This window comes from Antechinus flavipes, chromosome 6 (genome assembly GCF_016432865.1).
Source record: "Antechinus flavipes isolate AdamAnt ecotype Samford, QLD, Australia chromosome 6, AdamAnt_v2, whole genome shotgun sequence".
In the NCBI taxonomy this organism is placed as follows: Eukaryota; Metazoa; Chordata; class Mammalia; order Dasyuromorphia; family Dasyuridae; genus Antechinus; species Antechinus flavipes.
The window spans coordinates 213,525,731-213,540,486 of record NC_067403.1 but is presented as its reverse complement, the minus strand read 5'-3'; the positions used below and the strand labels follow the sequence as shown (position 1 = coordinate 213,540,486).

The following is a 14,756-nucleotide window of genomic DNA, read 5'->3' as shown; positions in this document are numbered from 1 at the left end:
GCTGTTGAACTGAAAAGAGGGAAAGGCTGGTGATTTTGAGAAGCATCTAATGAAACTTATAAAGCCCAGAGATTGGTACATAGATTGGAGAGGCAGAAATCTTAGCACAACATAGTGCTAGACTCACAAAAGAGTGAGAGCATTTGCACAGAATTCAGGAAACTGAAGGCATAGGCCCAATCTGCTTCCTTTCTAAAAGAAGGGAATTGCCCCACATGGCCTGGCAGGTCCCATCCAGTTCTAAAATTGTTTGAATCAAGAAGCAATGGTAAATGTGTCTAGTTTAGATTTAAGGGTCAATGGCATGCTTTGTTAGTTCTGACAGTATCTTCAACGTGGGTTCTTAAGCTATAGAGCAGCTGAAAATTTGAGAAAATAGAATAAATTTAGGAGGTTCTTTTATTTTTTTCAAAAGGGGAGAGGGACAACTTTTCACAATTAAGGTCTGGATAAGCCCATTCTGAATGGTTGGCTGAAAGTTCCTCAGTCCCCACAGCTGCAGAGGGTAGAGCCAAGGAGAAACCATAAGTTTTCTGTGGAAAGCCTGACCAAATGCCAGTCTGAGGTGATGGCCTGGAAATCCTGCACTAATTACAGAGAATTTAAATGTTGGGGATAATGGGCAGGCATAGGGATGAGGAGCGCTGGAGCCCTGGCCAACCTGGATACTGGGGCAGGGGAAATTCTAGAGAACATCTGGAGGTTCAAGAAACCCACCAGGATGAGAGCCCCAAATACCAAGATGCTGAATTTTGAGAAGCATGTTGGGGGAAGGGACCATGAAGTGTTTGATCGACATACTTTGTCTTCTACACAATTTCTCTGCAGCTAATTCCAATGACTGTTCTGATCTAATCACAGGCAGACAAGTCCAGCTGCAGTCACCCACAAACTCCTCAGATGGAGCTTTGCAAAATGTATTTGTTACAAAGTAAACCTGACATTCATATTTTATAAAGAGGAGTTCAACTGTGGCTAGAATGTGGTGTTCCACTGGCTGCCCCCCATTTTGCATTTTAAATTTCTGGAGAATTTATTTGTGAAATTTCTACATGTAATATAAATGCTGGAAAGGGGGCTGAATGCATTAAGTACTAACGTTTCAAGAACAAATGGCAACTAAAAAGTGGGGTGTGTTTTTTTTTGACAATGGACTTTTAATAACCATATATTGAATTTCATAAAATTTTCTCCTCTCTCCAGATCTCCACTTTTTGGGGGGACAGAGGAGAAGAATCCAGGGAGAAGACACACAAAAAAGGAAGTTAATGAATGCTTACAGGTATATGTACAAAATATGATTAAGTCAAAAACAGAAGTCAAATGACTCCAATAACATTCAAAATTGGGCTAGCATTATAGAATGATTTTTTAAAACTGCTTTTCATAAAGATGTTTACTAAAGCAGCATAGACAAATTCAAGATAGCAGAAGTCCATAAATCCAAAGGTTGTCAATAATACAGAATTACTTTCTCAAGATAAGACATCTTTCCTAGCAATAGAACATCTGATGTGGGACTAGGAAGACAAGAATTTGCTTTCAAAAAAAAGGAAAAAAATGAGCACAAAATTTTCCTTAAATAATTTTGCAGATATATTTCCTAGTTACACACTACATATTGATTCATATATATTTGGCAATTATTAACTGTAGCCCCCAAAAGGATAAAGAGACCACAAAAATATATCATTGTTCTCAACAAAGGGAAGAGAGAACTTGAATGTTTTTCCCTTAGCCATGATCTCTAATTTGCTTATTATTAGAGAAGAGTGGAATAAATACAAAAGCTGGCTATTTCAGTCTAGCAGGGCTGGCCAAGGAAAGAATGCCCATTCAGAACTCTCCTGACTGGGTGTCTAATGAGCAGCAATTAATTCATCTGATTGTATTTCAAAATGCCCAAAGACTCCATTCACATCAAAGAAAAATGTTCAAGGCTTTTCTATCATTGTTCATTTTAAAAGGTACAGAACTATATTTAGCCTTCTGTAATTGTCAACAACGTTGTTTTTTGTTTTGTTTTGTTTTTTTAATATCATTGTGGGGCAGATTATAAAGGATTGTCAAACCGAGGACATGAGAGCTGTGGGCATGCTGGATTGCTTTCCTGTAATGAGCCTCAGACTCAGATTCAAATTAATCTTAACAATGGATGCTGAAGATAAGCTTCCATTTACACACTTTCTGGGGAATATCTTCCTGCAGGTGGATTTTTCACCAGACTGTTAAAATTTACCATCTCAGCCACACCAGCAGCCAGTGGCTTGTATTTAGTTCTTTAAACAGCTTTCTTTTACCTTTTGTATCTCTTCACAAAATCTAAGAGCTCCAAGCTTCAGTGCTGGAAAGCCCATTCTAGCCTACATCTAGTGAGATGCTCACTGACTCATGAAATAGCCTATAGTCCCCTTTAGGAAAGTGCTAATTATTATAATAATCTCATATAGTAACACTCGGCCCTCTACAAGTTTTCCACATTGATCCTAGTTCTCTCGGAACATCAAAGAGGACACCCTTCGAGGTCACTTGAAGATTATGAAAGTCAATTGGCCATAACCTGACCCCTTTCTACCTCTCCCAACTTTTTATACACAGCTCTTCTCCACACACTCAACAGTCTAGCAACATTGACCAACAGTCCTTACTCCCATTTCTGTGCCTTCACAGTAACCGCACCCCCACGTACACACACACAGTGCTCTGCTGAATCATCCCTACTTGTTAATGATATCGACATGATTAGCTAGCATGTATATATAGTCCTACAAAGTTTGCAGAGCACTTCACATCACATAATTCAATGGACCTTCACAACAACCTTGTGAGGAAAATGCTATATTATTCTTATTTCTCAGAAGAGGAGATAGCCAGAGAGGGTTTAAATGACTTGCTATAGAGCAGACAGCCAAAAAATGTTTGAGACAGAATTTGAACTCAGATTTTCCTGACTCCAAGTCCCAACAGTATCCTCTGAACAACCTAGCTGTCTCTCTCTTTATTCTCCTAATGTGCTCTAAGACTTAACTCAAATCCCCCATACTAAAGGGGATCTTTCCCAACCACCCAAACTATCAATGCCTTTTCTGTCTCTCTCCATCACATAAACATATAGAGCAGCATGTGTGTATATATGTACTTATATATATGTGTGTGTGTGTGTGTGTGTGTGTGTGTGTGTAAAGAAAAAATGGAGTTTACTGGCACCCAAAGGCATCAAACAGTTGGAGTGAAACAAGTGTGTTCTCTCTTTTCCCAAATAAACACATATACATATATAGTGACACATATTTGTGTATGTGAATTTTTTGGCACTTCAGGCATCTCCAAGTTCCAGCCTGCTATTTTTATAGAGAGTAGTAGTACAATTTACATATAAGGGTAAAACAATCTGGGTTGGAAGATTTCTTAATGAGGACATGGAATAAGTGTCATCTGAGATGACATAGTAGCCATTGGCTACTATGCTACACAAGGTTAAACTATGGGAATCACTCAGTCAGTGTTTTGGGATGTTGTACAATTCCCTTCTTTGGTTCTAACCATATTCATGAGGCAACAGCACAGTCAGACCTAAGTTATTTCTCTATCCTTAAATACTAATTTCTGCTACTCGTGTCATATTAGTTTATGTAACATCAATGGCTGTAAGTCAGGGGACTTAAACTTACAATAGGAAGCAAGTGCATTGTATGTATATATATGTTACAAAATCATAATACCATGCCTTCTTTCAAAGTCATAAAAGTCAAATAAATTTAGAATCATAAGCCAGGATATTAGCATATGAGAATATTGTAATAATTAGCACTTTACTAAAGGGGACTATAGGCTGCTTCATGAGTCAGTGAGCATCTCACTAGAAGTAGGCTAGAATGGTTTTTCTAATCATTGAAACTCCATCCTATCCGGAACGCTCAGATTTTGTGAAGAGATCCAAAAGGTAAAGGAAAGCTGTTCTTTAAAACTAAATTTCTTTAAAACTAAATACAAACCATTGACTGCTAATGTGGCTAAGATGATAAATTTTAACAATCAGGTGAAAAAATCTACTAGCAGGAAACTATTCCCCAGAAAGTGGGTAAATGGAAGCTTATTTTATATATAATCTCATATATCCCTAAAGAAGACAAACCTCTATAGGTAAACTGGGCAGCTAGGTGGTACACTGGACAGAGCGCCAGGCCTGGAATTAGGAAGACTCATCTTCCTAAATTCAAATCTGCCCTCAGACACTTACTAGCTGTATGATCCTGTGCAAGTCACTTAACCCTGTTTGCCTCACTTGGCTTGGAAACCACTCCACTATCTCTAATAAGAAAACCAGAAATGAGATCACAAATAGATACAACTGAAACAACTTATATAGATATACTAAGTATACTTACAGATTAAGCTAAGAAGGCTCTCCATGTACTCATTTGAGAAGAGAGACATACATATCACCAAAATCATCAAGAAAATTCAGCAACCATAAACAAATCACAAAAGCCAATGTAATACAACAGTGATTATCCTTATTAACTAACACACATATACACATATATTACATGGAGAGAGACAAAGAGAGAGGATGGGGAAGAAAAAAAGAGAGGGGGAAGAGAAAGGAGGAAGAAGAGAGAGACAGAGACAGAGACCAATTAATTCACACTTTATCTCCCTTTATAAAATGTAAGATCCTTGGAGACTTAGCACAGTGCCAGGCACATACTAAGTGCTTATTAAATGACTGTTAACTTCACAACTGTTGAAATGCTTACAAATAATGATCTGTCCCCTTAGGACTTTTCTTCAAATTAAACAACTCCATTCTTTCAACCAGTCCCCATTAAATCTGATTCCCAATTCTTTTCCCATCCTGTCTTCCTCCCTCTAAATGGACTCCAGCTTGTCAATAATTTTTTCTTTATATTCGTAGAACTCATGTTGGTCCCTTGTACACAGTAGGCTTCTAACAAATGCTTGTAGAAGTGAATCAATAGTATTGGACTTGACAAGTGAAATATCAATGTGAAATGTCCAATTCAGGTCCTCAAACATATATTTTTCACAAACATCTGAATTAAGAAGACTTAAGGAATGCTTATACTACCAATAAAGAAGTATCACCAGCAACTCAGTTTTCTTCTTGGGAATGAGAAAGTTAGAATTTAGTTAATTTTTTAACCCTACTCAGAGGAAGACCTTTTGATTCAAATGATGATTTCACTGCAGTGTTGATCCAATGATGTACTACCACATTTCCTTTCTTTCAATGCCGACATTCTTATATCCAAATATAATGCTGTTAAATTTTAGAACAATTCTATGCTTAACCAGTGATAAGGAGATAAGTGGGACATAAAAACTCTACAATAGTGAAGAAATTATGTCTTCCTGACTCCTGAAAACCGCAGACCCACTGGATATCTTTTTTCCCAAGTTCAAGCAAAGGAATGAATAACCTTGGATCTTGTTTTAGATTTCTTCTGTCTTGCACTTTAGCTTCTTTTTTGTGTCTTGTCTTCCCCCACTGGACTGTAAGTTCTTCGAGGACAGAGACTGTCTGTTTTTACTTGTATAGACATCCCCAGCTTTCAGCAGAATGCCAAGAACACCACAAGTGTCTAATAAAGGTTTAATGATTATCTTGTCTGTCTACAGCTTCAAAGGATTCACATATTGAAGGAAATAGCTAACTCAGCTATGTGGAAGGACCCACTCATGCCCTGATGGGCCTTTTAGGGTGAGTGGGCTTAAGTGGCCCAGATTTCAGCAGTGCTCTAGTTGAAACTTGCCGGACTCCCAAAGAGAATGAAATAAATAATCCAAACCATAAGCTCTTTGCTGGGCTGAAATGCAATGAAAGGCCTGTTCAGAAATCAATTCACAAAGGCCAGCGTGTGAGACTAAATGAAGAAGCTGGCCTGGGGTGAGAACGAGAACATCATAAATTAGTCACCAACAAGTGGACATGGTCAGAGAGGCTCAGGCCCGAAGCCAAGCATTCTCCTCTCCAGATGATGTAACGCCAACAAGTTCAGTCTTTTCTTCAATGCTGGACTTTGTCCAACCTCCAACATATATACTTCTGACTTCTAAAATGAACCAAGGCTATGGTTAGCACTGAAAAAAAGCCTTCCCCACCTGTAACATCTTCACCTATAATTTTACCCAAGTCTTTATACTTTCTAAAGGACAATAATGGAATTATCAAAGAATAAGCAGGGAGCAGCTTCAAGGATAAAAAGGTATCTGAACTTGGTGGTCTTCAACGGGTACTCACACAGCCACAGAAAACAAGAAAAAGCTCCCTGAAGGAGAAGGTTCTTATAATGATCCAGCACTTTCTACCAGCAAACCACCCTTCTCCCTAGTAGTAGAAATGCTGGTTATTCTTAATGATTAATAGTTTAACAAAGAATCTGAGAAAATTTTCCTTAAAAAAAAAATACCTGGAAGAGAGCCATCTACACCCAGTGAGAGGACTGTGGGAACTGAGTGTGGATCACAACATAGCATTCTCACTCTTTTTGCTACTGTTTGCTTGCATTTTGTTTTCTTTCTTGATCTGATTTTTCTTATTCAGCAAGATTATTGTATGTGTGTGTGTGTGTGTGTGTGTGTGTGTGTGTGTGTGTTGGATTTAACATATATTTTAACATGTTTAACATATATTGGATTACTTGCCATCTAGGGAAGGGAGTGGGGGGAAGGAGGGGAAAATTTGGAATACAAAGTTTTGTAAGGGTTAATGTTTAAAAATTACCCATGCATATGTTTTGAAAATAAAAAGTTGTAATAAAAAAAAAATACCTGTAAATTTATGGACAGAGTAAGGGAAGGGAAGAACATTTATTAAATGCCTATTAATTGGGAATATCTGAATTTAGATCCCTCAGATACTTATTATCTGGGTGACCCTGGGCAAGTCAGGTCATGCTGTCTGCCTCAGTTTCCTTATCTGTAAAATGGAGAGGAAATGGCAAGCCAGATTTGAAATTGTCTTCCTATTTCCAGGTCCCATGTTTATCTACTTATCTTCCAGGTCCCAAGTATAAAAGGGTGGAAGACATAAGGTCTTTTCCATTCGAAGACATAAGGTCTTTTCTATTCCTTCCCAATTGTTAAGCTTCCCCCTACCAAACACTTAGTTTTTATTCTGACTATATTGTTTATTGAGCGATTTATGTATATTAATTATTATTATATCTGATAGAATGTAGACTCCTTGAGGGCAGTGGCTGGTGTTCCCCAGGGCCTACTAACAGTGCTCAGTAAAGACACAACAAGTGTTTATCAATGTAAAATAGATGAAGATTAGTTACTGTCCAGAAGTTACTTTTTGAATTTTCTACATAATAGTTTTCTTGCATCTGGCAAGAAGACACTGACCTACTAAGCTGAGAATAAGAAGACAAGAAAAGTGGGAACAATTCTCAAAATAAAAAACAGGTGGCGACTTCTCAGGCAGCAGAATGGTTTCCACTCAGGCTGTATTTCTGTCAGCAATATTAAAGGCTGGCACACAGGGCTTTCTTTATCTGAAAGATGCTTTTCCCTGAGGTTTTTGGAGCATCATTTGGAATAGGAAGGCAAGAAAGTAAACATTAATTTAAAATGCATAATTCGTGCATGGGCATATACTATGAGGGAGAGACACTTCTGAATAGTCTCTAAATTCTTCTGTTGCCCAAAAACCTTTCAAGTTTTAATGTGTATAAAAATTACCCAAATGAGATAATATTTGTAAAGCCCATTGTCACAGTATCTTGAACACAGTAGCACTTAATAAATGCTTGTTCCCTTTGCTTCCCCATTCTACCCTCCTATCCCCACTCCAAACAAAAGCAATCCTGTCATCCTTACAATTGTTTGGTGTCTCGGCAGATTGGGACTGAGATAGGAAAAAAAAAAAAGAAAGAAAGAAATATTCTTAGCTTTTGGTCTATTCATCCCCCTCTCAGAACCGTAAAAATTTTAATGTGTGTAAGAGAGGCAATGTGGGGGAATGGGAGAAGATCACAACTTTTAAGGGATGAATGAGGTTATTTTGTAACCTTGTGGTTATAATCATAATGTTATAGGATCACAAATTTAAAGCTAGGAAGGCCCAAGGACATCTCTTTGTCTAACTCACTCACTTTACAGGGATTTTATTAAACTAGTTCAAGTTAATACAGGAAGCAAGTGGCAGACCCCAGGAATTGAATCTAGTAAACTCAATGTGCTTTTCCATTGTAAAATCCTGCCATATCCCTTGGGTTTGAATTCAGTCTCTGGCATTTACTTGCTGTGTCATCAGGGATATTTAACCTGTCACTAAAACAAGGGATGAAAATAGAATGTCTTTAGTGTCTACCTCATAGGATTGTTATGAAGGTCAAATGAGATAATATGCTTAAAGTGGTGCATAAATCTTAAATTTAAATAGCAGTTGGAGAGCTAAAACAAATTAATAATAAAGTACTCCAATTAATTATTAGTCTTTATAAGTGAACATTCAGGATGACTGTGACTCGATCCCTTGACTGAGAATCAGTCACAAGGAATCTCTTGACTATGAGATGGATGATGGCTGAGGTCCTTTTGATCTTAAAGTTAGAAGATTCGTGACAATTTCTGTGTTCTCCTCCTTAACTTGACTAACAGTGTTCTTCACCACTGACAACAAGGCAGACAAGACTACAAGTTATTTCACAAGATCTCAGATTTGTAAAAGAATTTATACATAGAGTCTGAACAGGAATCCTCTTTTCCCACAAGTAATCATCCAGCCTCTCCTTGAATACCTCCAATGAGAGGGAACTCACTATTTCTTTAAAGCAGCTCACTTAGTTTCCCCCCCCACACACACACACATTATCAGGAAGTTTTTCTTAATACTGAATTTCAATGACCCTCTAATTTCCACCCATCCATCCATTTTTACTCTTTGGAGTGAAGAAAAACAAACCTAATCCCTCTTCTACATGACAACCCTCCAAATATTTGAAGACCTGGATCACATCCCTGCTAAATCTTCACTCCTCTATGTAAACATCCCCAAGTTCTGGAAACAATCCTGATGTGGCTTTACTTCAAGAACTTTTATCATCCTGGTCACCCTTCTCTGGGTCTACTTCAAATGTCAATTACTTTCCTGAAACATGGAACACAAAACTGAATGCTAGACCGCTCCAGATGCAGTCTGAGCAAGGCAAAGCCGAGTAAGGCTATCAGCTCCTTCATCCTGCTGATGTTAAACTTCTAAGAATGCAGTTGAAAATGATTAACTCTTCTGGCTGACACATCAATCACTTTTGACTCATACTGAGCTTGCAGTCCACTAAAAACCCCTGAGCAGTCACCACATGAATCACACTTTTTCTGTTCTATACTTTTGAATTTGATTTTTTTTTAATTCAAATTTAGGACTTTATTTATTTATCCCTACTAAATTTCATCTCATTAAATTTACTCATTGTTCCAGCCACTCTATTACAGGGATCTTTGAAGAACACTATTTTTTTCACCCATTATGGCTTGTTTTCTAGCCTCCTTTTTTGCTTTCTCCCTCCTTTCCTTTCTCCCTCCCCTTATATCTTCAGGTTTTTTGCAAATATGAAAAATTTTAAGCAAGTCAGGGCTTAGGATAGAATCCTATAGAACCTCTAGACTTTCAGGAGAAAGAGCATTGCTCTGAGATCAGTTTAAAAAAAATCCCACCTCTGATAATACTTGTGACAAAGGTGGGCTTCCTCCTACATAACATGGAATTGGACTAAATGTGCTGATATCTTGTCATTTCTCCAGGTGGACCTTTCCCTGCTAATCACTATTCTCTGGTTTTAAAACTGTTGCACAAATGACTTCTCCATGCTAGTGGTTTTGGAAAGTCCAGTTAATGGTTTGGTTGAATCTGCAGACCACAAGATAAGTTTCTACTTTTTTTTCCCTGTAGAGAATAGAGAATTCACCCTTCTGAATCTTTAGAGATGGAAGGCATGTCAATGCAGACAGAACAAAATGAGGTTGGTATGGACTCCCAAGGATGGACAAACCCCCTCTCAAAGCAGGAGAAAGAAAGGGAAATGAAAGGGAATGAGTGGATACTGTAGAACTACGGTCCTTTTAGTTGTCCATAAACAAAGAATCTCTATGACATGTTAAAAAGGAAATTTTTTTCATAAGAAACTTCAAGGTCTTGTGAACTGGACATGGTTTCTGAATTCATTCTATGATACTCTTTCTTATCACCCAGTGTCTATAGTAAGAAGGAGCATTTGGTCTGTTGTGGAGTCTAGATTCCTTTATCTCAACAGCTGTTACTAAGCTTTTCTTTTAACTTCATTTCTTTATTATTTGGAAATTACTTCCATTTAGGAGTTCTTTTTGTGGGGCTCATCAAGTCTTCTATGTACTTATTTAGGTAAGTGGACTATAGAACTGAGGGAACCAAAGTAATAGGTTTGATCCCATGACCTAGGTTATTCATGAAGGCCAGTGACAAGAAGAGCACTGTAATGAGGTACAAATTCTTGTCATTAGACACTAAAGAAATTGAGTGGAAAAATGTGACTAGATCACGAAGCTTATTTCTACCACTGGAAGAATCAGTTCAAAGACAACTCTTACAACAATAGGTTAGGAATAGGTTAGGAAATGTCAAAAACCTATTTGAAATAATGGAATTATGGCAGCTATGTGTTGATCCTGTGCAGTTATACTATATATATATATAAGTATATCATATATACTTATTGTACAATATACAATATCGCATATTGTATTCACAACTACCTCTGGGTGCTGTCTCTGGCAATATCCAATAGGAATTGAATTACTATCACTTCTCTGCTTCTAAAACCAGAGTTGTGAAACATAAGTGGATAAGTTAACTACCCTCAGTTCAGCCACTTCCCAAGTACTAGCATGCTCTGATGTCAAATGAAAGTAACTCTAGTTGTACTTCTCAGCTATTTCATGTGATCATCTAACTAAAAGTAGTAGTTCTCAATGTCTAAAAAGCCCTGTAAGTCCCAAAACCTTTTCAAGGGGCCTTGGGAAATACAAACTATTATCATAATAATATTATTATGATATTTGATTATTAAAATACTTCTTTTTTCCAACTAGGTATGGGTATAAGGCCAGATTTTCTTCATTACTTCAGGTAAAAAAATTGCAACAGATTGAATGCAGAAGCACATATGAGAATACAACTGGCTTCTATTAAGACAGACATTAAAGAAACTTGCAAAAGGAGGTAAAATAATGTCACTTCTCAATAAATTTTTAGAAAAGTTATTTTTAATAAAAACATATTATTTATCATAATATGTAGTGGGTTTATTTTAGTTATTTTAATTAATAAATTTATACATATTATACATAATAAATTTAATATTTAATTTATATATCTTTTAAGATTTTATCAGTTTTGATTTCTAAGAATAGATATAACATGTATATACAAAAGTTCTCTGGAGTCCCCAATAATTTCAGAAGTATAAAGGGGCCCTAGGACTCATAAATTTGAGAGCCACTGCCTTAAAAGTACTATCTAGATGTACTGTTGGTGATGTTGGTGGCAGTGGTAGTGGTAATAGCATGGTAGTAGAAGTAGTGGTAGTAGTAATAATAATAGTGGTTATCAACATGGTATTAGCTTCATTTAGTATGAATTATAATGTTTTAGGTTTATAACGTCTTTTGGCTCATAAAATTAAGGCATTAAAATCTACAACCTATTGCACTGGATATTACTCACTTAGATTATTCCACAGGAGTGTTCTCAGCCGACAAAAACTGCTCCTTGGAAAGTCCTCTCCTTACCTGTCAAAATCCTAACCACCTCTCCAGGACCACCTGAATCAGGCCCTCTTCCCCAAAGCCCACTAAGAATACCCTACCCAAAACTGACCTTAAGCTAACTCTTATGTCACTTTCTACTACTCAGAAGTGTCTTATATGCCCTCTTCAGACTACAAGAACTATGAAAACAGATTAACCACTTAGTAAGGTCTATGTTTTGTTGAGTCTCTCATCAAGTACAAAAGCTCAGTTATCACCAGCTGATTAAAAACAAATCCGCCTGATCCCCAAGGTTAGCTAACCTCTGCTTAAGACTTCCCAAATCAAGTCTCAATTCTTCTTATCCCATCCCTCCTCCCGCTTCAAACCAAAGTTTTAGAAACCTGTGAATTTGCTACCTGGAGAGAAGCAAAGAGGATGGGGGCAACGCTAGTGAAGGTGAAGGGATAATTTTATTTATTTTTGAAAGAACTTACAAAGGCCATCTATAGAATGAAATCCCAATGGCAATCGATCCTTACCCCGTATTCCCCACCTCCCCTTCCCCTTCCCTATCTAGAAAGATTGTTTTAAAAGAAGAACAAGGCAGAAATATAGCTCCCAAATGGGAGAGGTCTGCTTAGACTACAGCTTTGCTCTACAGAGTGAGCATCAAATAGAGAGAAAGTGCAGAAGAGGCATTCAAAACATTTCACGTGGGGAACAGGAATGAAGCATCTCGGAATTATGTGAACATCTTTAATTAGGTGGCTCAGAAACTGGGAGGCCAGTCGCCACTTAGGATGGCCACATCTGGAGGTAGGAGAGCATCCCCTTGTTAAAAAGCAGTATCTACAAAGTTGTCTTAGTTCTTCAACAACACAACTGTTCAGCCAGCGCAGCTAAAAAGCCAGCCACCATCAGCCATACATGCTTGCCAGCATGCTGCCCATTGCATATGGAAAACCAAATGCTCAGACCAAGTAGGCCTATGACAAAGCCAGCCTGTTATTTACATAATGAAGTTCCAGGATTCTGGTAAGCACTGACAGGGTTTCACCACTTAGTACTGTGAAATTACTTTTTTTTTTTTTTTTTTTTGCTTTTTAGCTAGAACAAAAACATGATTTATTTAATTTCTGGGCCAGTCAAAACTCCACAAAGAGTCTCAGGCAAATAGGTTGAAATATTGGCCAACTGAGCTATTTGGATTTGAAAGTAAACTTCTCCCTATATACTAAAACAAAATCTCTTTGAATATCCAAAACAGAACAGCAGGTGGGTAATTTGAGGAGGAAAGGCTGCATTCCCCAATCCATCTTTTTAAAGATTTTATTTTTTTTTTTAATTTTCCAAAAGCTCAATTTTAAGGAGTACCTTTTAAGAGAATCTTTGAACATGGGATATTGTATATTTTGATGATACCCTTAGAAATAAACATAATTTAGGTGTTAGTCTCAGGATGCAGAATGAGACATCTTTTTAGGTAAGGTTACTGTTACAAGAATTTTGTTTTCAGTTGTTGTTGCGGGTTTTTGTTTTTGTTTTTGTTTTTGTTTTTTTTGGAGGGGGGAATGAGTGAGATGAAGGGAAAAACAGATTTTTTGTTAACTGAAAAAAAATTAATTTAAAAAAGGAAATAAATTAAAATGCTGGGTCAGAGTGCCAACAAAATGAAAAATCAAATGTAATATAAAAAAACATTTTTACTCAGAGGAGGGGAGAGGAAAACACTTGCTTTAAGAGCCATGCATTCCACTTAACAATAGTTTTTAAGTGGAGAAGAGGGAAAATTCAGCCTAAGAAATTTAGCTTTGCTCAGTTGGGCTTAGAGCAGCAGCTCATTAATAGCCATTTCCCCAAGGACTCTTGAAAAGCCTTTTTCAAAGCACCCATGAAACTCATGGAGGAATACTGAAAAGAGTCAAATTTAAACTGTCCCTTCCCGCCTCCTCCCCGCCACCCCCTACCCCCAAATTGAAAGCATCTCTGCGTGCCCAATCTCTTTGTCGATTGGGGGCACTTAAGGACCCCGGCCAGGCCTGAGCTGGCTGGCACAACACATGAAAGGGTTAAAAAAAAAATCATGTTTGTGTGCTGAGTTATCAAGACTGAGCTTTACTGTTGCATGTGCCAGTGGTTAGAGAAGACCAAATCCCAGCAGCCCCACCGCCCCAGGAGGAGGAGGAAGAGGAAGAGGTGGAGGAGGAGGAAGAGGAGGAAGAGGAGGAGGAAAGGCCCAGACAGCCCAGTGGAGTGTGGAGGCCAGGAGGAGAGGAGAGAGACCGGGGAGAAGGGAGGACACACACAAAGAAATGTAAACAGCTCTCACATGCGGGAAAACTAGGTTACCCGACTGGCAGCCCCAGGCATTCAGCAGTCACCATGGCAAACAGGAAGGGAAAGGCATAGCAACCACAAGGCCCCAAAGCAAGAAGAAGCAGCAGCAGCAGCAGCAGCAGCGCATACCTTCAGCTTGGAATGAAAATCACGAGATTTCCTTCTGGCAAGAACCTGAATGTGACTAGACACCTGCAGGGTAGGGGAAGGGAGGAAACAAAGGAAAAGCCTGTAACCATGGAGACGAAAAGCCCCCTGCAATTGGGCCAGCCAAACGTACCTTAATGGCGGCTTGAATTTCCCGAACTTTCTTTCTTGCTAAGACCTGTATATGACTAGACACCTACATTGTTCAGGTTTATGGAGGGGGAAAAACAAAACAAAACAAAAAAAACAAACAAACAAAAAAAGGAAATCAAAGATAAGGTCGCTGGTCCTGGGGGGGATGGGGTGGGGAGTGGGGGGAAAGGGGGTTGGGGGAGGAAGAGGGGGGCAGGTGGGGGAGGTTATTTGCGTCTGGACAAAGCTTTGTTGTTAGGGAGACACATTCCCAGGCAGACACCAAGCTCCCAGCAATCCTCTTAGGCGCTAAACATCACTGGCTCATCACTGCAGTGACTTGGTTCGGGATAAAAGTTGGATCTCCTCAGAGTTTGTCCCCC

At 38.3% G+C, this 14,756-nt stretch overlaps 1 protein-coding gene across 3 annotated transcripts in view; it reads right to left on the bottom strand.

Moving 5' to 3' along the window:
• Window positions 1-14,756, bottom strand: part of TEAD1 (TEA domain transcription factor 1) — a 302,844-nt gene that overhangs the window by 71,730 nt on the left and 216,358 nt on the right. For 2 of the 3 annotated variants that reach the window (XM_051964254.1, XM_051964255.1), the window contains 2 exons: window positions 14,375-14,437; window positions 14,224-14,286 (listed from right to left, as the gene is read on the bottom strand). In XM_051964254.1, the coding sequence (XP_051820214.1) occupies window positions 14,224-14,286; window positions 14,375-14,437 (126 nt within the window). The remainder of the gene's footprint in view (window positions 1-14,223; window positions 14,287-14,374; window positions 14,438-14,756) is intronic. The other variant, XM_051964257.1, reaches the window with a different exon arrangement.